This window comes from Xiphophorus hellerii, chromosome 1 (assembly GCF_003331165.1).
Source record: "Xiphophorus hellerii strain 12219 chromosome 1, Xiphophorus_hellerii-4.1, whole genome shotgun sequence".
NCBI classification, from domain to species: domain Eukaryota; kingdom Metazoa; phylum Chordata; class Actinopteri; order Cyprinodontiformes; family Poeciliidae; genus Xiphophorus; species Xiphophorus hellerii.
This window is the reverse complement of record NC_045672.1, coordinates 1890043-1915763: the sequence shown is the minus strand read 5'-3', so window position 1 is coordinate 1915763 and position 25721 is coordinate 1890043. Positions and strand designations below refer to the sequence as shown.

General features: G+C 37.4%; 1 protein-coding gene across 1 annotated transcript in view; it reads left to right on the top strand.

Moving 5' to 3' along the window:
- ctnnbl1 (catenin, beta like 1) overlaps positions 1–25721 on the top strand; it is a 90946-nt gene that overhangs the window by 17348 nt on the left and 47877 nt on the right. Inside the window, exons 7-11 of the mRNA XM_032568534.1 lie at positions 3053–3144; positions 4814–4886; positions 5819–5877; positions 6563–6711; positions 10009–10190. Of these exons, the coding sequence (XP_032424425.1) occupies positions 3053–3144; positions 4814–4886; positions 5819–5877; positions 6563–6711; positions 10009–10190 (555 nt within the window). The remainder of the gene's footprint in view (positions 1–3052; positions 3145–4813; positions 4887–5818; positions 5878–6562; positions 6712–10008; positions 10191–25721) is intronic.

Below are 25721 nucleotides of genomic sequence, written 5' to 3'. Positions count from 1 at the left end.
GTCAAACAAGATGGTGGCCCTGGGCATGCTGACATCAATCTGAACTATGGAAATTCAAGGAGTTCTTTGGAGAACAAAGAAATTCAGATTTTCCAACAATTAAATCTTCCCAAAAATTTGATTAATCAATAAAATTGGTGAAATCGGTTCCACAGATTATGTGTTTTGTAACAAACTATTACGACAAGGATGACAGTTTTAACAAATATGTAAAAAAACAAATAAAAGTTATATACTGCAGCTTTAAGGAGGGCTTACTGGTGAGCTTTTGGTGACTGGTTGCAAATGAAGAGTCTTGAATACGGACCAATCTAAGGTCTGTCGTTCTGCGTCCCGAAGTTCAGGTTTGGGAAAACCTGTTCAAATCCTTTAACAACAACTATATGCAGATGACCAGTAGGGACAGTGTAGGACCTCGTGGTCAAATTAGTTGCTCTTTTCTAAATACTTCTGCAGTCTGTATTTTTTTTTAATCTCCTAAAAGTCATTAAAAGCGAGGACAGTAGAAGACTGTAAAAGTCCTGGCCTCTGCGTTTAGCCTCACATGGATCCGACTTTTCTGCCCCTCAGCTGTTTTTGTGTTGAATGAGTCCGTCGAGATGATTTCTCTTTCTTTGTTGCCAGATTGAGGCCGTGTGTCAGAAGGGCTGTTGGGGTGTGTGTGTTTGTGGCGTTTATCGCGGGAGCAACACTCGCGCATCCTCTGAATTTGTGTGTATGCATGTGTGTGTGTGTGTATAAAAGAGAGAGAGAAAGTTATCAAGGGAGCTCTCCAAGCTTGAATAAGCCTTTTGTCTGCCTTGGCTGCTTTCTGTTCTGGGCCTGCTTTCCTCCAGGATGCTGTCTGCTCCGTTTGAATCCCTGATAAAGGGCCTTGGTCTTCCTCTCTCTGCACCCCTGCGCTCTATCTCCTCCTCCGTTGTTGTTTCTCCATCATTTCTCTATCATCTGCAGCCCATCTCTCCAGATGTTGCTGTTTTTCCCCCGTATTGCCGTGCTGCTCCTCACTCAGTTCTAGCATCCCTCTGTTTCTCATCCCTCATCTTTGACTTGTCCACCACCCTGTTCTCCTCTACTTTGCTCTTCTGCTCATTTCTTTCTTCGTTTTCTCCATTCTTCCATTGCCGTCTCTCTCTCTCTTTCTCACTTTCTCCCAGCATCCATTTGCTCTGATGAAGGGATGAATTACAGAGACAGGTCTCTGGAAGCACAGAATTATAAGATAATTTGGGGAAAACGCACAGAGAGAAAAATCAGATTTGATTTAGATTAGTCACACCCGACTGATACTCGATCCGCTTAATAAGATCAGGTTTGATCTGGAATTTCAGATTGCGGTTTCCATCCATCAGTTCTTTGGAAGCCCTTTTTGTTAACAGGCTGCAGTGTGAACATCAGGTAAAAATATCTCACAGCGCACACAAAACTATTTACACTTCCATTTCCAAACCAATCTCACATGTACTGTATTTTTTTTATTATTATTATTGTTTGGACTACAGCTGTCAACTTCAACACATGGCATTAATCTGAAAATTCTAAAGCATTAATATTACAAAATACAGATTAATTGAACTACCTATTTCTGCGGAAGTTTACTTCATTCACAGCAACTCGTTTTGGAATTGACACAAGAATCGATGAACAACAGCAGAAGGTGAAAGTTTTCCGCAACAGCAGATGGCAACAAAAGTTGAACATTTAAAACTTTCTTGTGTTGCATTGCTAGCCCTGTGTGTACGTCTGCGTGTATGAGCTCAAAGTTTCACATGCAGAAATTACGCCGGCTAGATGAGGCAAAAGCAGACTTTTGCCTCATCGCTCAAATTCATAGGAAATGAATGGAGAGGGACATTTTTACATTAATTAATGTTTAAAGCAAAATGACTTCCTGAATATACAAACCTAAAAAACTGGGAATCTTCAGACATGTTTGGTTTAAGAGAATAAAACATTTTCTTAAACATTTTTTGAAAACATGGCGGTTTTTTAATATGGGTAGTTAACCAGGGCGGCATGAGAAAGGAGTGGTGCACTCAAGACCTAGAAAATAAAGTATATCTTATCTGTCAGTTGTCCCCTGAACAAATTTGCTTCTAGCTGTATTGTGGTATGTAGTACACGTTTCCCTTAGCTGCTATTGAGTACTGGGAGATTACATTAACTGCTTTCTGCTACAAAAAAAAGAGCAAAAAAAATCCCCCAAATAATTGCTTGTGTTTTAATTGGTTGGAGTCCGGCACAAGGCGGGGCTTTCCCAGTGCAACAACTACAAGTTAGACATAGTGATTAATTGTGATTACTCATGGCGCCAGACTGTGATTAATCTGATACATTTTTTCAATTGATTGATAGCACTAATTTATATGCACATCAAATTTAAGTTTAAATCCCACTGTTTCACAGCATTAACAGTAAAATTTAAACCTAAGTGTGTATTATAATGCCAAAAGTACTCACTCATTCATCCAGATTATTGAATTCATCCACAGCCACATGTGCAGAACATTCAGCCCCCTAAACTGTTTCTATAGACATTTCTGAGCCAAAGCAATTAATCGTGATGAATCTGTTATTGAAATAATCATCAACTAATTTAGTAATAGATTATTAAACTTGAGCATACAAACTCAAAAAGAAGACAATTTGGTGAAAGAACAACACACTCAGAGCAGTAATCAAGTCAAAACTGTGCATAAATGTATATGTTTTGGATTTATGATAAAAACAAAACAACTGTTTTATGTTTTACCCAAAACTCCTAAAGTGACAGTTTTAGCTTCAGCTGGTTCAAATTCTGTAAAACAATCTCCTATTCAGCGCCCTTTGCTTTCCAGTTATTTAGTAGTTCTGATGATGATAAATATGGTGGAAAGGGGAAAACTATCAGATTGGGTAAACACTCAAGATCAGAACCTTCTGGTTCTTAGATGCACTCACTGCTTCATTCCATCCAGATTTATCCAGAAAAACTGTAAAGCCATTTTTTGGCAGACATAATGTTCCATGACTGATTTTTATTTATTTATTTATTTATTTTCAATCTCTGCAGCTATTACTGAAAACATGGCAGAGTTCAGACCTGGCCTGTGCACTGAAGCTGCTCAGCAGGGACTCATGCAGTGGCTGCTGAAGAGAATCAAGGTAAGAACTTGACACTCTGACACCAGTCGACTGTTTGGACAGCCTATGTAGGAAAAACTTTCCCATCCAGTCTGTACTTTACTAAAATGTAGTAAGGTGCCTTGTTCTATCTTAGACACAGAGCTGCACTATAACTATGCAATACTAGTGTGCAGCATATCACAATGGGAATGTACTGCTTGACACAGGATTTGATAAAAGATTGCTCTCTGTGTATTGACAATGTATGATTTTAGCTGGCAGCAATGCCCACATCTGATCTATAGTTTTAGAAAAATAGAGGTTAATCAGCATTTTCAGCAATAGCATCGTAATTTCATATTTTCCTGATATGATATACACCTGTGCTTAGAAACTTAACTAGCAAACATAGAACTTCATTGTAAATTCACTTTTCAGTTTGTTTTTATCTTTCAAATTTTTGATTATCATAAATTTCTTCTTCATCTGGTGCTTTTTAGCTTTTTTGTGCCTTTAGTCTGCATTTAGTTTGATATGATTGTTTGGCAGTCACTAGATGTAGGTGAAGACATCACCAGTGGGATCACTACGGTAACCATGAGAAGTGAAGATCCCTTATTTTAAGTAATTGATGTATTTGCATGAATAACGAAAATGCCAGTGGTGAAATGAAAAGGAATAATTAAAACACAGTAAATTGTCCAGTTTATTTACATTATTACTTCAAGTGTACTGAGATATTTGCACTAGGAAGTAAACCAGAATTACTTAGTAACATTTTGTATTTTTACAGTGAAATGCAAAACTAAAGTCATGTGAATCTGCAGTACAGAGTTTTCATTTTTATACAGTCTAGTTATATTAGACTTTAATTAAAAATCAAATTCAAATCATGGAGATGGATTAAAGCTTAGTGGTTTTCTGTCTACCTCCAAAAAAAGGTTTCATTAGATAAATCTGATGAAAGATGATTTAAATCAGTCAGATGAGGTTTTAGCTGTTAAACACCTCTCTGCCGGTGTGAGCATTGCACTGCATAAGCTTAGAAATCATGATTTGGTTACTTCATAAAGCAAGTTTTATAACTATATTAAGATGTAATGATTTTTTTTTGTCAGTTGTAGCTGTATATTCATCTCAAATTGCCTCTAATTCAGATATTGTGTTGATTCGAAGGTCATTAGTTTTTTCTGGTTTCACTCTGTTGGTTATTGTGATTGAAATAAATGAGTGTAGATTTATTTGGAAGCGCTGTGGCTCTGCTTCATGTGACGACGTGTGAGGCAGCAGCGCTGCTTCAGGCTGCAAACCGCAGAGCTTCATGTGGAAAACCTGGACAGTTTGGAGACCCAAGCCTCTCAGCTGGACCACTAAATACATGTCTGTTTGTCCCTTTCCCTTGTTTTCTTTTTTTCCCCTCCATGTCCTTTTCTCTTATTGTTGTCTTTTTTCTCTCTCTTTTTTTAAATTTTCTTTTTCTGTTTCTTTTTATTTTTTTGTTATTTTTCTTTCAAACATTGAATCTTTTTTCAATACCTTTTTTCTTTCCCACTTTCTATTTCTCTTTTTCTCATTATTTTTTTTCTATCTTTCTCCCTTCTTTCTCATTTTTTCTTCTCCCTCTTTCTTTTTCTTTTTTACTCTTTTCTCTATTTGTCTCCCTCTTTCTCATTTTTTCTCTGTTCTCTCTCCTCTCTTCATCCCCCAGGCTAAGATGCCGTTTGATGCTAACAAGCTGTACTGCAGTGAGATTCTGGCCATCTTGCTGCAGAATAATGACAGTAAGTTTTTCTCTGTAAAAGCTCTGCTCTGTTTTTGAACCTCTCAGAATTATTATTCTCTCTTATTATTTTCCTTATGCTGATGCATTCTCTGTCAGCATCCCTTTATTGTGTCATTTCCCTCCTTTCTTTTTCCCCTCATTACATGTTCCCATTATCACTCCTCCTATTTATATTCCTTTGAATTTTTTCCTTCCTTCCTTATAAATCTCATTTCCCTCCATTATTTTTTTAATTTCACATTACCTTTCATGTTTTCCGCCATCTTTCTGGGTAGATTTGCTGTTGTTTTCTGCCTTTTCCATGCTTAATAAAATTTTAAAAAATCAGTAGAGCCACAGACAGCCACAGGATGATTGGGTTCCTAATCCATATCGATCTGCATTTGGAATCACGTCTCTTTTCACACCAGCTTCCCTTCGCCTTACTCCTGCTGTCTCAGTTATTAGTTGCCTTCTCTGCATTTCAGCATCCACAAAGAAAAAAATCAACATCTAAAAAAAAAAAAAAAACAAAACCTGAATAAAGACCCGCTGTCACAGATAACGTTCCATGATTAATTTGTGTCTGTCTGAGGTAAGAATAAGGCAAATCATCCCATTTTACATAAGTGACTCTTTGGCTTTTTGAAATCCTAATTTGCATGTAATTATCATCTCTTGCTGTTACATGTGACTTAAAGGACAGTTGTCAAAGTGGAAATGGAAAATTAAAAATATAGATGTTTCAGCTTGCATTGCATTTTTTAATCAAGCCCATTGTTTTCTCTGTTTTTGAACCTCTTTGATCAAAAACAAAGTGGTTTTTGAACAAACCTCTTTTGTTGTGTTTTGTAATAAATAAAACCTTTTAAACTTATTTTAAACGTATTTTTAATCTTTACCTGCATTTTGATTATAATCTTTCACTTTATTATTTTAATTATCCCTCAGCTACCAGAGAACTCCTGGGGGAAATGGATGGCATTGATGTATTACTGCAGCAGCTCTCTGTAAGACTTTTAGTAGTTTTTTCTTTGACTTTTGACCTTCAGTGTTGTTTTCCCTGGTTAGGCTTACTGTTGCTTGTTTTGTTTAACTGTGCAGTTGATTCTAATCAACACATCAAACATATCAGTGTGTTTATGGAACATATTGCTGACTGATCAGTGTAATACAGTGCTTTGCGATAGGATTCGTACACTTTTTTTGTAAAAAGGAATATTTAAAAAAAAAATTAAATTATCTGAAAAGTGTGGCATGCAGATTTTATGTAGAGGGATTTAATTAAAAGGGGCTCAATGCAAATTAGGGGTGGACGATAAATCAGCCCTGATTTCCTGAATTTTGGCTGATTGTCCGATTCTTAATTTGAAAATGATTTTATTCACCAAGCCCTCGTGTCTAACAATAGTCACTCCATTTCTGTCACTATATTTGGCAACTTTTCAGACAAAAGAATCTGTATTGTTTCACAATTATGTCCTATATAAAACTACAGTGATTTCTTTTTCTTTTAGGAGTTTTATTATTATTATTATTATTATTATTAAGACTTTTTGAATTGATTCTCAGCTTTTCTTTCTAAATGTGTCCAAATATTCTTCAATTATTATCAGAAACATAAGCATTTTAACTTTTTTTCCAAAATCAGGCCTGTGAACCGTTTAAAGGGCTTTTCTTTGTTTCGTCTCCCAGGTGTTTAAACGTCACAACCCAAACACAGCCGAGGAGCAGGAGATGATGGAAAACCTCTTTGATGCTCTCTGCTCCTGCCTCATGCTGTCCTCCAATAGGGACCGCTTCCTCAAAGGAGAAGGACTCCAGCTAATGAACCTCATGCTCAGGTAAGACTGCGGTGTGTAAGGAACACACCACCAGAACCTCAGAACCATCTAACATTTTCATGTTTGTACTTTGTGGCCGCATGTCCACAAAATTCTGATTTCTAATACTGCTCCTCTTCTGGTTTAATCTGGTAAAACGGTATTACGCACTGATTAATGCTACATTTATTCATTCTCCATTTTTTGCCTAGTAGAAGTAAAGCAACAGATAGGATGTTAATTTGTTTTACCTTTCCAGCAGGAGCCGTTCAGTCTCCCCTTTACACATGTAGAAACTGATGCTTTAAACAGTTTTTCAGATTTGTTATTGCTCCAAACACCATCTGGGAAGCTTCAGGTTTTCTATATTCTGGGTATTAAATGAATACATTTAAGGACTCTAGATCATTCCACTTTATCTTTGGGTTCAAAGATAAATAAGTTGAGATGCCACGGTGCAAAAGAGGAACAAAATACTCTCTTCTGGACCTTTTGGTCCTTAAAAGCTCATTTCAGAGCTTTCTCCCTGTTCTCTTGTTCTACTCTACTGCCTTGCTGCACTCTGCTAACTGTTGATTGATTGGATGAAAGTGGCAGAGAGCTGACCTTAAACAGTCATGCACACTCACCACATGCATTTATGAAACCTTCGCAGCTTCTGCACCTGAGCACTGATGATCACTAGACACACACATTTAAGACGGGGATCAATAACTCGTTATGGCAAAATCAGCCCTATCTTTTAAAACTAGAACATAATCATTTTTGTCCACTTGATAGAATTTAGCCAACAAAAATGGTCCAGCATTTATGGTTAATGTTGGACCTATCGCTGTAATCAGGGACATGGGACAACGTGCGCTTCTCTGAATAATAACTTTAAAATTGTCAGTGTTCTGGCATCATATTAACACAAAATTTTAACACAAAAATGACAACCAATCATTCCCTTTAATTCAAACAATATCGCCTATTAAAATGTCAATGTTTCTCATCAATGTATTTGGTCTTATTTGAAGTATGAACAACTATTTTCAATTAAACGTAAAACAATTACAAGAAAAGTATTATGTATAGAAACTTATAGGGAGAAATATCACCTATGATTTTAATAAATATAAATTTCTTATCAAAAGAAAATAAAACAGAGCAAATAAATCAAATATAACAAAAAAGTGATTTCAGACTACCTACTGCTTGTATAGTTCAGATGGAACAGAAGCTTTTTTTTCATATAAATTAGGACAATTAAAACTTACCAAGTATTTGTTTAAATCTCAGGTGATGTGAGGAAGACTATAATGTTCCACATTGGACTTTTATGACTTAATGGTTGTTTGAAGGAGACGTTTTAAGTTAAGCTTGGGTGTTGGATTTGTTGGAGTTAGATTTGGTTTGGTTCAGCCATTTGGGCCAAACAAGCCAACTTTAATATTAGCACATTAAAAACAGCACAACTTTTTAAGGCTTGTTTTGACTATGAGACAAGTTTCCCAGAACTTACTTTCTCAGAACGTTTATTTACCAAGGCTGCTTGATTTGTTTCTGCGGTTAAGTACAAAACAGTCAGTGATTCTTAGAGGTAAAACCCTCTTCTAGTGATGAAACTATGTATCTTGCGTTGAGTTACTACAAATTTTGTGGAAATGTTGAACTGCAACAAATATTAAAGTAATTTTTCTGATATGTATGCTGTGAAACTGCATAGTAATCCCTTTACAGCTGCAGAATGTCTTTTTTTAAAATATTCACTAATATAAAAAAAAAAATAGCCGTAAAATCTATTATTGAAATACTTGTGGGTGTATTTAATTAGTGCTTTGCAACTTAAAATTTTAATCAAGTTAATAGCAAGGTCTGCAATTAATAAATCATAATTATCTGTAATTAATTGGTAGATCAATATTTTTGGACAAAGTTCACTACTATACACATCAGATAACTCCTAAGTTACTGTTATTATGTTGTCTCTAAAGTCTGTATAAAAACATATTTGCCTCCCATCATACTCACATGGCCAATAACTTTCAGCAAATTCTTCCCTCCAAATAGTTATGTTACTTTATATTTTTTATCTGGAGACTGAGTTGCCTTAGCTTCCATGTGGAAACATCACTCCCCTTGCCCACCCTAGCCGTCCATCATCTGCAGTGTGTCGTCTGCAAAACCAGACACAACTGCCTGAAATATGTGTCCCTCCTCTGAGATAAACTCTGTCATCTGTCATTGGTGGAAATGGGGGGAAATGACACTCAGACAGACAGCTACATTTCCTTAGAGGATGTGTAGGATAGAGTGGGAGATGTAAACAGACTAAAGAAAGGTTGTTTCTTCATTCCACCGCACGGCATTGATGCTGGAAATGGTTGAGTGTTTGTTCTGCAGGATATTTGTTTGCCTGATGTTTGTGTCATGATGGGTTAATAAAAAGCACTGAACATAACCTTTAAAACAAAAAAATAAATGTATAATAAGAAAGCGAGGTCAATGGGACACTTTGTAAAACCTCAAAATGATCAACAGTTGGTATTTGCAAGGATTCTACATAGTACTGAAAAATTTGCATGTGTGTAATTTTATTTAGTCTTAAATTTGGAAAACAGAAGAGTTTCTAGGAAAAATGTTTGGCTTGGTTGAATCAGCGCAATAAAAGTAATATCTTAAGGAGCTTGTTGAGTGTTTATATTTCAAAACGGAGCTTCATGAAGTGCATTTTGGATCCCACACCAGACTTTGTTTCTCTTCGCCTTTCTATTATGACCTGCCATCTTTATTTCTGTATCAACTGGCTCTGTTTAATGATGACCAGTGACGCTCTCTACAGGCTGGCAACTAAACTACAACACTGAAAGAAATTCCAAGTTACATTATTAATCGATTGGAACAAAATTTATTCTAATAAAGAATTAATCAACAATATATTGTAAGCTGATTATTTGGTTGCATCCCTGAAATGAATTGAATTGTTTTCTTTTGAGATGTGCCTGTCAGAACCTCAACATCTTGGTTGAATGAATATGGTGTCTAAATCTTAATCTGCTGGGGGTATGAATAGTTTTGAGATTACCTGTAGCTACTACAGGTAATCACACAGCAGTATATGTTAAGCATCTACACTTTTGCATGTTTTTTCTAGGTTTTATTCAAGATCGACAGCTCTGTTATTGGTTCCATTACGGTATATAAAAATCTATTGTTGTTATGATTGAACCAAGAACACATGACTGGAGCTGATTTTTAAACTGAACACTTTCTACCAGTTCAGACTTACTTTAGAACTTTTACTAATATACCTTTTTGATGCCATCTTCTCCGCAGAGAGAAGAAAATGTCTCGAACCAGTGCTCTGAAGGTTCTGGACCATGCTATGATTGGGCCCGAGGGAGCGGATAACTGCCATAAATTTGTGGATGTCCTGGGCTTGCGGACCATCTTTCCACTTTTTATGAAAACCCCAAAGAAGATGAAGAAAACCGGTACTTCAGAGAAAGAGCATGAAGGTCAGTCAGTAATTACAGAACGTGGCAGTACTAACATGATTTCTTTTACAAGGGCCGCAGCTAGGCCTGTCGCGATAAACGGTAAATCAATTAATCGTACGATAAATTAATACTATCGACGTCATTTTAATTATCGGCATTATCGTCTCTTCTGGCCTTTTTCTCTTTCTGTTAATGACACTGAATGAAAAAAAGCTCAACTCCAGTGCTCTCCACTGACCCTCCCTTCCTCATTTCCTTAGTGTAAAGCCCAGCGCACACGAGCTGTCGGCCCATTTTCAAAATCTGACAGATCACACATTAACCGACAGAAATCCTAGGTATAACTGTTCGATCGGGTTCGGTCCTGCCTTGTGGTGTCCAACAATGGGCACAAAATAATGGCTACAAGTTCAGTTAACTAATTTTAAAACCAGGCATTAATCAATGCTTTACTACAATCTACCTGCAATGCATGTTGCTAGTGTGAGGTAAAGTCCTGACTGAATGAAAATCATTATAACCTATTTATGTCACGTTAACGAAGAACAGCTGAAAAGTTACCGGGTTTATCAAGTGCGGTAGCAATTTCGCTCCAACTCCTCCCCTTGTCATTTCTATATTCTTTGCATGTTGAATAAACATTAATGTTTCCACATATTATCTCCAATGTCCGCTGGACTTCGGGTTGCGCTGTGTCAGCTGTTTGGGATTCCCCTCCATAATTTCCCCTCAGAAAGCAAGGAGGGAATCTGCGCTTTCTGATTGGCTACCTGTCACATTCAACATGGTGCGTTAACGCCCAGTCGGGGAAAACCCCTGATTTAGATTGGAGTGGCAACAACGATCTACCGTAACACACCACACAATCTTAGAAAGACCAACTTTCTAAGATTGTTGTAAGGGGAAAAATAGGAGCAAAAAATCGTGTAGTGTGAACTATTGCATCAGGTAGTCGGATGTGCCCATCTTCTCTATTTAAATCTGATTATTACTGAAGGGCAATATAGTATACAGACTTCATAATCTGCACTCTTTTGGTTGAATGCAGTATTTATTTCCACTTTGGCTTTATGTTGTTTAGTTTTTTTTTCAAGTGAGTTTTTTGTTAATGGAGACTGAGAATCCATTTTATTTTTGTTTTTGGTTGTTTTGTTTATTTTGTTTATCAGCTCAAGTGTTAAGTGTTCTTTTGAAAATAAAGTGTATCTATCTTTGGCAGGAAATCGCATGCATTATTACGTCATTTACATTAAATCAGTGTAAAAAAGTCTTCAAACAATATTATCGTTTATCGCAATAATTTTTGAGACAATTAATCGTTGAGCAAAATTTGCTATTGTGACAGGCCTAGCCGCAGCCAGCTGCAAAGCTGCAGCCCAGCTGTGACCTGTTCAAACAGCATGACCCGCTAGGTAAAATTGCAAAGGCTGCCATTTTTTCTCTGGGTCATCTAGATTTCTGTGTATGACTGAGTCCGTATTTCTTCTCTTATGCAACACTCTGTTTTCTGAGGCATCAATAAAATAAGAGGAAAAAACAAAAAAAAAAACTTTAAAAAGTGAGTCTGAAAAAGAGCAATGTGCCACTGAACAGGGTTTGTGAAGGTGCTTAAAATCTTTGAAAATGCTTGAATTTTCATTGGATGTTTTCAAAGTGTGAAAAGTGTTTGGTTTCTGTTTAAAGTCCTTAAAAATGATTGATATTCAAGCTACACCATTTTGTAATAAAGTGCAATCTAATACTTGAGTGAAAACCTAAATTTAGAGAACATTGTTTACAGTTGAAATCAGATATTTTCATACATACAATAAAAAGAGACAAAAAAATTTTTCCTCACTGTTTGAAGTTAAATCAGAATAAACTTACTGTTTTAGGTCTGTTTCTACTTGCTAAATGACAGAAAACATAGCGAAAATATTACTTAGGGATATTTTTGGTAACCTTGCTTGTATATTGTGTATAAGCATTTATCTTAACACTATTTGTTTGGATTGTTTCAATGTAATGAATATTTATTATTGTTATATTGTTATATTTATTATCAATGGCTTATTGATCTGTGTAATTGAAATAAATGTTAGCTTATATTGTACATTAAACAACGTTATTGAAATTGGGGGATTTTCTTAGTTAAAATAGTCTTTTGTTCTCCGACCTGTCCATATTGGGGGTGTGGGAGAGACATTTCAAAACATGAAATTTTTATTTTATTGTAGTTGATGTTGTCCTTACTGTAAGGTGTATAAGACATAAGACATTATCTCTTTTAGTTCTTTGCTATTGTTTCATCTACAGAGTGTGGTGCTGGAATAGTTTGAAAACTTTAAAATGCTTCAAAAGTGCTTGAATGTTACTGTGGGAAAAGTGAACAAACCTTGGCTAAAATTATTGGATTCTCAGTAGCTGCGCTGAAATCCTGCAACAGGTCCTAATTAGGTGCTCTAACCAGTCAATTGTGAAACATTTCATACAACCGCTGCAGTTATCATCGCATCTCTTTTTGATATTTAAGTGCAGTAAGTAACAGTGAAAGCTCAAATAAACTCTGTCCTGTGCAGTCTAAGGAAGCTTGACTGCCTTTTATTTCCATTTAAATATGAAAGCACTCTGACTTTATCTAAATCTCCACGACCTCACCACTTCATGCATTCTGTCTTATGTTCTATCGCTTATTATTTCACATAAAATTTTTATGTGTGTTCAAAATTAATCGTGCATAAAATTTTAATGAGCTCAGACCTTGATCTCTGGTATTGAATCGCACATTTCATCAGTGGGGGACCCTGAAGCCGAATACTTAAATTTTTTCGATTTAATACATTTCACTGTTTTAATGATAGCATATTCTCTGTTAGGTTTTTAATAAATGTTTAACCTGAAATGACAGGTAAAGTTTCCATTCAACATAACTATAGTTTTGCAACCTCTAAAGGGTAAAGTTTGAGGGTTTTTTTGGTTTGTCACCGCCTCAGTGCGGTTTGCATGTTGACGTAGTGAAGATGACTTGTGAAGTTTTAAATTGAGCCTCAGATTGGGGTAGAAAAAGGATTTAAACAACTTCAAACAGTTATTGGTTATATGGACCTGAGTGAGTTGAGACTGATTTACTGGGGTTTTCACACACAACCATCTCTTAGCCTTACAGAATTATCAGAAAAGGGAAAATGCAGTTGTGTGGCAGAAAATGTGTTGTTGATATCAGAGAGTAATGGAACAAGTTGGGATGAAGTAATTGTAAGTAAAATTCTTACAATTAAAACTGTGCAATGTGATATAGGGTTGAAACAATTCCTCGAATGATGATTATTGATTATTTATTTATTTATTTATTTATTTTTTCTCCCCTCCAGGGGGTGTTTTTGTGGGCTTAGTGTCCCTTATATGGAAGTAGGCTGACAGGAAAGGGGGAAGGAGAGGGAGGAAGACATGCGGTAAATGTCGCCGGGTCTGGGAATCAAACCCGCAACAGCCGCGTCGAGGCGTCAAGGCCTCCAAACGTGGGTTGCACTATCCCCTACGCCACCACAGCACGCCCTCGAGTACCTCGATTATTAAAATTCCTTGAGGAAAATTTACCTGCCTCGAAGCTTTGTTAATTTATGTTTTATTATTTAGCGCACCGTGTTCCTGCTGGTACATTATTTGTGTTATGCATAGTTCTCACTTCCGCCTCTGAGTTGTTGACGAATGCAAATGTTAGCGGCATAACGTCCAATTTTCAAGTTCGGCCCATGGGGATTTTATTGATTAATGATAATGCCCGGGTTTTCATTGGTTTTGGGGGACCAATAGGCATCCTTAAAATGACTGGCACAATGCCTGGTGTACAGCAGCCTTTCTCCTCCAGAAGCTGCTGGTTCAGAGCGAACAGCGCGAAGAGCCCTGCAGGAGTATTTATACAGGTGAGCAGACTGAAAACGGCGGGCAGCTGAGTAGTTGATGGTTACCGTGTAAGTGTAGCTTTATGGACGAACCGCACAATAAATTTCATATCATCCCGGTCTGAACAAATGGGTGGCGGAAAGAATCGTGGCGGTAGATAGCTGGTAGATTAGTTTCTTAGTGTGACAAACGAAGGTGCCGTAAATATACCGTATTACTCCCCTGTTCTTACTTTTGTCCCCTGGCCTGCCAGTCCCCGGACTTGCGTTCGTCAGTTCCCTGGTGTATTTCCTTCCCTCCACCCCCATCTTATGTTCGTTCGTTCGCCTGGCCCTCCAGCTCCAGGCGACATTTCCCGTATTCTCAAACCCAAATCTTGACAGGTATGGGACAAGGTGAAATTAAATTGACTGAAGATGAGTACATAAACCAAAAGCTTGAGCATAGACATTTTTTATAAGCGTATTTGTGAGCCTGCCTCTTTATTATTAAATTGAATATAATTTCAGATTTTTGTATAACGTTTCTTCAGGTTAACTTTGAAAGTGAATTATTATTGTTACTAAACTACAAAAAAGTAACTGCTAGGGATGCTCAAAAATGAAAAACTGGACTGATATTGTTATCCAATAGTAACACTGGTGTTATGCCAAATTCATCAATATTTTATTTTATAATATTTTTTATCTGATTACGTGATTAATCGTAAGAATAATCGATAGATTACTCAATTACTTAAATATTTGTTTACAACAGCCCTAATGTGATATTAAAATCTCAAGTTTATAGGATATTTGAACAAAGAGCACCAAGAGTTACAGGGGTTGGACAATGAAACTGAAACACCTCTCATTTTAGTGTGGGAGGTTTCATGGCTAAATTGGTGGCCAATCTTCATTAATTGCACATTGAACCAATAAGAGCAGAGTGTGAAGGTCCAATTAGCAGGGTAAGAGCCCAGTTTTGCTCAAAATATTGCAATGCACACAACATTATGGGTGACATACCAGAGTTCAAAAGAGGACAAATTGTTGGTGCACGTCTTGCTGGCGCACCTGTGACCAAGACAGCAAGTCTTTGTGATGTATCAAGAGCCACGGTATCCAGGGTAATGTCAGCATACCACCAAGAAGGACGAACCACATCCAACAGGATTAACTGTGGACGCAAGAGGAAGCTGTCTGAAAGGGATGTTCGGGTGCCAACCCGGATTGTATCCAAAAAACATAAAACCACGGCTGCCCAAATCACGGCAGAATTAAATGTGCACCTGAACTCTCCTGTTTCCACCAAAACTGTCCGTCAGGAGCTCCACAGGGTCAATATACACGGCCAGGCTGCTATAGCCAAACCTTTGGTCACTCGTGCCAATGCCAAACATCGGTTTCAATGGTGCAAGGAGCGCAAATCTTGGGCTGTGGACAATGTGAAACATGTATTGTTCTCTGATGAGTCCACCTTTACTGTTTTCCCCACATCCGGGAGAGTTACGGTGTGGAGAAGCCCCAAAGAAGCATACCACCCAGACTGTTGCATGCCCAGAGTGAAGCCTGGGGGTGGATCAGTGATGGTTTGGGCTGCCATATCATGGCATTCCCTTGGCCCCATACTTGTGCTTGATGGGCGCGTCACTGCCAAGGACTACTGAACCATTCTGGAGGACCATGTGCTTCCAATGGTTCAAACATTGTATCCTGAAGGAGGTGCCGTGTATCAGGATGACAATGCACCAATACACACAGCAAGACTGGTGAAAGATTGGTTTGATGAACATGAAAGTGAAGTTGAACATCTCCCATGGCCTGCACAGTCACCAGATCTAAATATTATTGAGCCACTTTGGGGTGTTTTGGAGGAGCGAGTCAGGAAACATTTTCCGCCACCAGCATCACGTCGTGACCTGGCCACTATCCTGCAAGAAGAATGGCTTAAAATCCCTCTGACCACTGTGCAGGACTTGTATATGTCATTCCCAAGACGAATTGACGCTGTATTGGCCGCAAAAGGAGGCCCTACACCATACTAATAAGTTATTGTGGTCTAAAACCAGGTGTTTCAGTTTCATTGTCCAACCCCTAAATGTCGTTATAAAGTAGACTTTAAACTGTACAATGAAGGATTTGTAAAGATTCCTTTGTCATTTTAAACATTTAGATATATGATTAATATATTGCATGCTATATAGGCCTGTCGTGATAAACAATAAATCAATTAATCGCACGATAAATTAAAACTATCAACCTCATTTTAATTATCGGTCTCTTCCGGCCTTTTTCTCTTTCTGTTGAAGACACTGAATGAAAATAGGCTCAGCTCCAATGCCTGACCTCTCATTTCCTTAGTGTAATGCCCAGCTCACACTACACGATCTTAGAGCTGTCGGCCGATTGTCGGCCCATTTTCAAAACCTTAGAGACCACACATTAGCCGACAGAAATACTACGTATAACGGTTCGATGGTGCCATGTGGTGTCCAACAATGGGCACAAAATAATGGCTACAAGTCCAGTTAACTAATTTTAAAACCAGGCATTAATCAATTCGTTACAACAGTCGAACTGCAATGCATGTGGCTAGGTGTCAGTCCTGACTTAGAACCTATTTATGTCACGTTAACGAAGAACAGCTGAAAAGTTACCAGGTTTATCAACTGCTTTAGCAATTTCGCTCCAACTCCTCCCCTTGTCATTTCTATATTCTTTGCACGAAATGTTGAATAAACATTAATGTTGTTTCCATATATAATCTCCAATGTCCGCGCCGTGTCAGCTGTTTGGGATTCCCCTCTGTACTTTTCCCTCAGAAAACATGGAGGGGAATCCGAGCTTTCTGATTGGCTACCTCTCACATTCAACAGGCTGTGTTAACGCTCCCAGTCGGGGAAAACCCCTGATTTAGATCGGAGCGGCCATGATGATCTACTGTAACACACCACACACTACAGGATGATCGGTTACGAAATGCAAGCGGCAATCTTAGAGGACGCCCAACGTTCTAAGATTGTCGTAAGGGGAAAATCGGGGCAAAAAATTGTGTAGTGTGAACTAGTGCATCAGGTAGTCGGATGTGCCCATCTTTTCTATTTAAATCTAATGATTACTGAAGGGCAATAAAGTATACAGACTTCATAATCTGCACTCTTTTGATTGAAAGAGTGCCAAAGTATTTATTTCCACTTTGACTTTATGTTGTTTAGTTTTTATTCAAGTAATTTTTTTTTAATATAGACTGAGAATCCATTTTATTTTTGTTTTTGGTTGTTTTGTTTATTTTGTTTATCAGTTCCAGTGTTAAGTGTTCTTTTGAAAATAAAGTACATCTATCTTTGGCAGGAAATTGCATGCATTATTACGTAATTTCCGTTATATCGGTTTAAAATGATCTTCAAACAATATTATCGTTTATCGCAATAATTTTTGAGACAATTAATCGCTCAGCAAAATTTGTTATCGTGACAGGCCTAATGTTATACTCCTACTTATTTTACCACTGTTGTGGCCTTAGACATGAGAACTGAGAGTACAATGCAGATTGTTCAGTAGGATTTTGGGAAAGCATGAATCTGTCCGACCTTTAATCAGTTGTTCAGGCTTTTGGTCGTGTTGTAACACCTAACAGATCTCATAAACAACTTCAAGTTAACAGTGGAAGCTTTGAGCAATCTTTTGGGATTACAGAATTGCACCTGCTGATATTGCAATGTCTAAAATATAAGTAGGGCTCTCAGTGTTAATGGTTTAAGACATGCAATCAATCTAAAAAGCTTAATGTGTTATTATTCCATAATGCAGATTAATGGCATTACCTATTTTGACCTAAAAGCTTTTCTGCTGCAGAGGGTTACCTCATTCACAGCAAGGTAACCGCAGTCTTGTACTGCGGTCAGCAATGGAGTCACAAACATGAGTGAAAAGCTGAACAAGGAGACTCAGACTGGTGACCTTAGAGACAAATTTTTCTTTAGAAGATGCAGCAGTTAGAGGGACGCCCTGTATGCAGAGCCTATAGACCTCCATGTGGCCATCCCTAGTTTGAGTCTTGTCTTTGGTTCCTGTGGTTCATGTCTATTCTCCATTAAACACAACATTTAAAGTTTGGATAAAACCAGGATAGTGTGTAAATTACTTATTGTAACGGTGAGTTATCCTTCCACCAAAGCACAGCCAGATTACAGTTCACATTTCTAAATTACATTTAGTAATTTAGTAACAAAAATACTTCTTTTAAATCTTTCTGAATATGAAAACCTGGAAAACTGACTGAGACTTTTGGTTTGAGATAATAAAAGATTTTCTTAGGCATTTTTAGAAACTTGCATTTTACGTTCTAAGCTTACAAAGTTAAGCTTAATGATTAATGTTGATTAATCAGACACATTCTTTTTAATCGATTGAGATCACTAAATACAATCTGAAAAGTGAAATGAGTAAACAAGATAAAGCTATGCATTAATTTATCTTCACTTCTGCAATATGATGTCCCACCCTTTTTCTGCAGTCACTCGCTCCATCACGCTTCGGTTGGCTCCTTCTTCCACCTGTCGGTTTGATGTCAGTCCAATCTCGACTGACTTTCCCGTCTGTGCTCCTGAACCTCTCATTTTGGAGTGAGAGATCGGAGGTGCAAACTAGAAGAAAATAAAAATAGGTAGAATCTTTTTCATCTTAGGGTTTTTTTTTGTTTGGCTACATTCAAAACACGAAAGGCTTTCCCCTCTTTCTTGTCAGTGTTAATTAAGTTTCATCCGTCTGGCGAGGTTTCTCAGCTCTGCAGAGGAAAACAAATTGTCTGCCTTTGTGTCGCTTATCACCCAGAGACTCAATGAATTAACCTTTGAACCTGTTAAGCAGCAAGAGGAACAGTATGGAAGATAACCCTGCCTCGCAGTGAAAACCTTTTGTACCCCTGTCGTATGTGCTGAAGGCTCTGCCAAGGCAGCTGTTGGCAGGCAGGAGATTTGGAAATCCACCCACAGTGAAGTGCACACATCCTCTGGAAGGCAAGCCCAAATACATTCTTAAGAACTGGTCAAAAATTACTTTAAATCCAGTGTGTTAGTTGGCGCCATTTGTGAAGAAGAAATACATTTGTAGTACCAGTGGTCTAGACCATGAAGGCACTGCAACAAAACAGTCACATTATTTCCATCTCGGCACTACTTGAGTTCCATCTCCGGTCTGTAACAGATCCAGACCGGATTCAAAAATAGTAATATCACTGTGCTCAGATAAAAAGTTTGTTAAATTAAATGATGACCTCCAACTCAAATCTGCCATTACAATAAATACTTTTATCTCTAAATACTACAGTATATGGGGTAAATTTATTCTAAACCAGTTGGAACCAGTCATATTGTGAATTTTTCAGTTTGTCTGTGAAAGCAAAAAATTTTACTTCTTTAGTTGTAATCTCAGTATCTCTATCAGTGTGGCGTAATTATTTAGTAAGGTTGTATCACTGTTCTAATAATTATGAGCACTTCAAGTATTCGTATTACTGGCTATTATTTTATGTTCTCTGCAATTAGCAATTTAACTAGTATAGGATTTTCCATCACGTCTTTGCTGGTTTGTCAAAGTGCCATAGGTGTAATGAGATGCCTGTCAAAATGAAAATCATACTGAGTTAACCATCCCTCTCTATAAGCCTACTAATTGAAAATGTCATTAATCAAGGGGTTCTTCTGAATAACACAATAACACTGTAGATTAATTAACTGTTGTAAGCTTCTAACAAAAGTAATTAGTAGGCAGGGACCTCTAAGTCCTTCCCCCTTTAGTCTTGTCTTTCTTTCGTATCCATTTAATTACTCTGTATCATAAACCTCAGTGCAAAGATTGATCCCTGCAAAGTCCTCTCTGAAACAGTCTCGTTCCAAATGACCTGAGATCACCAGGGCAGATTAGCATAAATGGAGCATGATTAATACAGAGAATGTATGTGGAAAGAAGAAGAAGAAAAAAAAGAAAAACGACAAATTACATTCAGTGGCTCGTGAGTATTCCTGTCACAATTCTGCTGCTTGTTTCTGGGGTCTCTGTTTATTGGTGTATGTACTTTGTCATTACCACTGAAATGAGATTGTGTGATGGAAATTGGTGCCAGCCGGTTGTAATATTTAGGCGGCTAATGATGCGAGCGAGTGTTCGAGGGAACAGAAGTAAACAACTAATTTACATGGCGAGGCACAATAGTCATAGTTCCATCTCCAACTCTGACTCGGAAAGGGGTTTATTTGTTTAGCCGCGTGCGTGTTCGCTGCTGCTGTTGGTGGGGAGTGAGGCCACAGAGGCCTTTGTGCTTGATGTGATTTAAATTCCACACAAACAAGCTGCAGATGCCTGTTTTGTGACCTTTCTTTTTCTAATGAACACTATAAAATAAGTAATGAGTAAGGCATGCAGGCTGACAGAGACCTGTGTTAGACAAAGTGTCATATTTTAAAACGGTTGCAGTTCCTTTGAGTATTTGCATTGAAAGGGAAAGGAAAAGCCCTTCTAATGAAAACAGAATGTCTCTATTAAATTGGCTCGTCGTGCTGCTCCTGCAAATAAAAGCAAAGGTTGCAGGCACATCATGAGGTTATAACAGAAATTAAAGAGGTTGTTTCTTTTATTTCTTCTCCTTTTAAAGGAGCAGTATTATGTAAAAATCCACTTTGTTGAGCTGTACATCATATTACAATGTTGTTCTTTCACCAAAAACATATCTAGACTGTTACTGATTCTTTCATGCATGTTTGAGAAATTCTACAATCTCCATGGCAACCATTCAGCTGGGCAAATCACCTGGTTGGACCTATCCCCGCCTTGGAGGGCATAGAATCTGAACTGTGGATCTCTGCAGCTCCTCACGAGTTACCTTGAGCCTCTCGGCTTCCTCTCTGACTAATGTCAGTCGTTGCCTGACTTATTAGGTTTGCAGTTTGGCTGCACCTTCTATTATTAGAGGATGGAATAACTTGGATTGAATATTTTTATTCGCTAGAAGAAATGAAAACCATGTTCAGGTTCTTTCCACTTCAGTCGTCAAATAAATCCCACATTACCATGTTTTCCAGATTATAGAGTGCACCTCACTATAAGCCGCACCCACAAAGTAAAAAAAAACTGGAAAGCTGCACTGGCTTATATATGTGGGTTGTACCTCCCTCTGAGAGGGGCGGAGATAAGCCGCTGCTCTCGGTTTTCCACAAGGAAGCAGCAGAGGGCTGCGTCCTTCATAAATCTGCTATTGAGGACGCAGCCCTGCCTCTCCAACACTGAACCATGAATTCGTTCACGCCGAGCTTACGTGCAGCGGCTATCGATCTGTACTGCCAGATTGATAGCTTCAACTTAAAAGCTGCATCATATGAACTTCTTCGTGTGGTCTCCATGATGAGGGGGTATGAATTTGAAGAAATTTCTCCGTCGTGCCTGCTGCTAGCATGTGCTTGTTCTAAATGAAAATCAGCACTTTCTTCTTTGATTTCCAATTTTCACTTCCAATGATGCACTTCCTGCTAAAGAGCCGCACCGGGCTACAAGCCGCATGGTTCAAATACGGTATAATGAAGTTGTTGGTTGTAATGTGACAAAATACAAAAAGGTCAATGGGTATGAATATTTTTGGCCACCTTTTGACATTGTTGGGTATTTTACTTCAGTAGGGAAACATGGTGATCTGAATATATTAATGAAAAATTAATCACGCAGTTCAATCCAAACTAATCAAACGCATCTCTCACTTAATCGTTGCCTTCCAGGACTGATTGCCTTTTACCACAGATTCAGATCAGTAACATTCTACATGATGCAAATTTGATTGTAATCTTTCTTGACAGAGTTGTATCATGTAATCCTATTATAAGTTTGTTTAGAAGGAAGGCTTTGTTGTTTGATGCTTATGTAAAGATGCATCTCATTATCATCTTGTTCAAGCTTAAAACTTCCCTGCTGTGAGGATTCATCATGTTTCATCTCCATGAACGTGAATGAAATATGCTGGGGCATATTTATGTGTTCAATTTTGAAATGCCTAATATTCTGTGCAGAATAGTTGGAAGAAATGTATCTCTCAGTTGGAAACATGAGTTTATTAGCTGAAACTGTTTTATTATGAGCTATATGTAATGTACGGTTGGTTTTTGAAGTAGCACATTACTCAGGCTGGAATACATTCGCAATCTACTTTTTACTTCCTAAGAATATTTAAACTTCTAACACTAAGGGAATGTAAATTGTATTAAGAAGACTGAGGCATTTTCATTTTTCCTAAACAATGTTTAAAGCCAATTGTGTTTGCAACTGTAGACCAGACTACAATATTTTCTTGTTTGAGGAATAGAACATTTATTTTCACTAGAGCTGTCCTATTGCCAGACCAGTTTTGGTCCAGATGTTACATCTTACTTATATCTATTAGGTGACAGCAAATAACTGGGTTTGTCTCCTACAGCCGGAGCCAGCTCAGTGTCCGGATGCTGTGCCTTAAAATGTCTGTTTTTTATCTTCCACCAGTGCATCGATTGCTGGATTGCAGTGCAGAATGAGAGTGTGTGCATACAAACTGTAAGACTAAACTTGTTATAAATGCTGTTTCATGTGGATTGATAGTTCTGATTACTTGTTGGTGTTTGAAACTAACCTACAAATCGGTTCATAACCATAAGCCTATTTTAGCAAAGTTTATAAAGTCCCACTGCAGTTTTCTGGTCATTCATAGATCTTTAAAAAGACTGACATTAAAATTCAGATTTTGGCCAAAAAGTCGTTAAATATAGCAACAAAGTCACTAAGATGGTGGCAGTGGTGACCATAGTTAGCCAGAGACGTGACGCGTTGAGCGGGTCTGTCAGTTGGCCATTTTTCACTACAGAGAGAAGGTGACAGTGGCTGATTTCCAGAACTTTGCTGAGATAAGATCAATGGTTAAGATCGGTTTCTCATCCAAAAATTGTCCGGTCACTGATCTCCCATAATTAAGGAAATCAGGGCCGATTTATCAGTGCATTCTTACAACTAAATAATGTATTGATCCACATTCCTGATCTACATTTGTGATCAACTAGCCACCTGGGAATGAAATTTCCGTTCTCCATGAAAGCCCCCAAAGAGTCAAATAATTATTAACCCTAAATTAATGAAAAAGTAGGTTGTGTCATCTTTTCACTTTCAGTTATAAGCAAGCGGCGTGTAGTTATTTTCTGGTTCCTAAATAGTGTTTTCCTATATGAGAGTCCTCCAACAGACTGCCAACATCTTTTAGACTTTGTGCTTATCGATGATGCTTTGAAAGTCCAACAGAATAAAATAAAGAGTTTATGTTGGAGCTGAAGCTAATTGTTGCTCCCCCGTAGCGCTCCATAGTTTAATCCTCACTTGGTGTCGTTAATGTAATGGTCCAACACCACTTCCACTGCTCTAGATGTTTGCACACAACCAAGATCTGTCTTGTACAGTATTTTCACCTTTTCAAAACTAAAATGTTTCTAAAGCACAGCGTGGTCATTGCACCAGCTCCAGTTCTAAAACAAGCTCCACGTTTGTTAAAACTTTAAGCATCCTACCAAATCACGACACATCATGCACCAGGAGTAATGGTAGATTTTATCATTTAGTTTCCACCTTGTGAAACAGGTTAAACAACTAAACCAAAGGTAATAATCTGAGTTTGATTAATTCAAACTCAGCTTAGAAAAGTCCAATAGGAATCTCTCCCATAGTTTCATATTCTTGTGCATATTTTAATTTTGTGCATGAAAAGTTTGGATTGAATATTTAGGGGAAAAAAAGCAACTATTTGGTGATCTGTTTTTACAGCAGTCTTTTTCACTTCTGCTGTTTTCAAACTGGTAATTTCATTAAAAAAATCTGAATTTTAGGTCAAGAATGGTTTTTTTTTGTGCACTGTAGAAAAACAAATTTTTCTTGCTTTATTGTATTGTAATTAAAACACAAATCCCTCACAGTCTTGGTGACATATTTTTTTATTAGTTTGACAAATTTATCAGGCCACAAAAAAACGTTTCCCCAGCAGTACTGTAAGATCTATTTATTAATCAGTTGGATTAAGAAATGAGTAAGTTGCGTTTGTGAACACTAAGTTGCGACTGAGTCATTTAATCTCTACTACTTTATTCACCTTGCTGTACCAAATCAGCTTCAACTACATTACTTTTTTATTACCACTTAATCCACACCAATTTCAATTATTTATTTTGGTTTAATTTTGCCGTTTTTCTGGAAATCTTGAATTTGTTCTGCTTTGAAACCAGTGAGCACTCTTTAAAGTATAGCAACAGTTTGTGGTTTTCCTATTATAATTTATTGTGAAGCAGTATTGACCTTCTGTCTTGCTTTAGAAAGGTGAAGAAGCCGTTTTAGCTTCAGCTTAGGTCTCCTCTTTGGTGCCCACAACCCACTCATGCTTCAACTGCTTCACAAACCTCAGAGGAGCAGTTTCTGTGGAGTTTCCAGGTCTTTGGAGAGAACGTTCTGCAGCCAGCGATCGATAGCCCCCCTGAGCGGGGCACGGAGGTGCTGACATCAATTACCAGTTGGATCAAGTTGATAAAGTATTGTCCTTTTGGAAATGGCAGCCGGCCTCCTTGTCTCTTTGTACAAGAAAGATCATGTTCTACAGTAAAATAAGGGGCCCTTTCACCAGGCTGACCTATTCACAACCAAATCACCTTTTTCCCGTCTTGCTGTCAAAAAGATTCCTAAACAGTATCTGAGATGACCTTGAGATTGAGACTTTTTACAAGAGAGTTACCAGGGACCAAAATGTAAACATCCATAGACTGTGCAATATTTAATAACGCCGCAATGTGTAATAGTTTAATAAAATCGGGCTTCAGAATTAAATAAAACATTAATAAAACTTCATTATGTAATAACTGGCGCGAAACTCTTGAGCTCATTCTGTAATACTTTTTGCCGCATATGTAATAACATTACATTTATTACAAAATGCTGAGGTAACGCTTTTTTAGAAAGGATAATGTAATAATGTGGCACATTATGTGATAATGCGCCACATTATTATTATAATACTTCTGCTAACGATCATGTTGTAGGTCCTATGTGCATTTTAATTGAAATTTTGGTCAATAAAAGCCGAACTTTTAGTTATTTATTTACATTTTCAGACTCACAGCCAGAATGATTCAAAATGTTAAAGGATTTTATTACATTTTGCATCAATAATTACATAATGTAATTTTAATAATATTACATTTTAAAGCCCAATTTTATTACATTATTATATAATGTTCCGTTACATAAAATATAAGATAAGATAAGATTTATTTGTCATTGTCATCAACAGATTACAACGAGATTGAGATTTGCTAGACTCGAGTTAAGATGCAGGTTATGTGTATATACATAATATACAAAGATAAAGAAATATAAAGAAAATATGCTTCAGTAACAGTTTTTAAGCCAACATAAAGTGAAGAAATTTCAAGATTGGTTCCGTTTATGCATCATTTGAGCCTCTATCCCATTAATTATTTATACATGTTTTATCCTTGCAGGGTCATGGAGGGGCTGCTGCCTCTTTATCTTCTATTTAATAAACTCAAGAAAAAGTGCCTCACACGACATTCTGTTGGCTGGTGTATTTATTAACCTATATGATGGGAATTCTTAGTTTTTAGTCAATGCCAAATATTGTTCA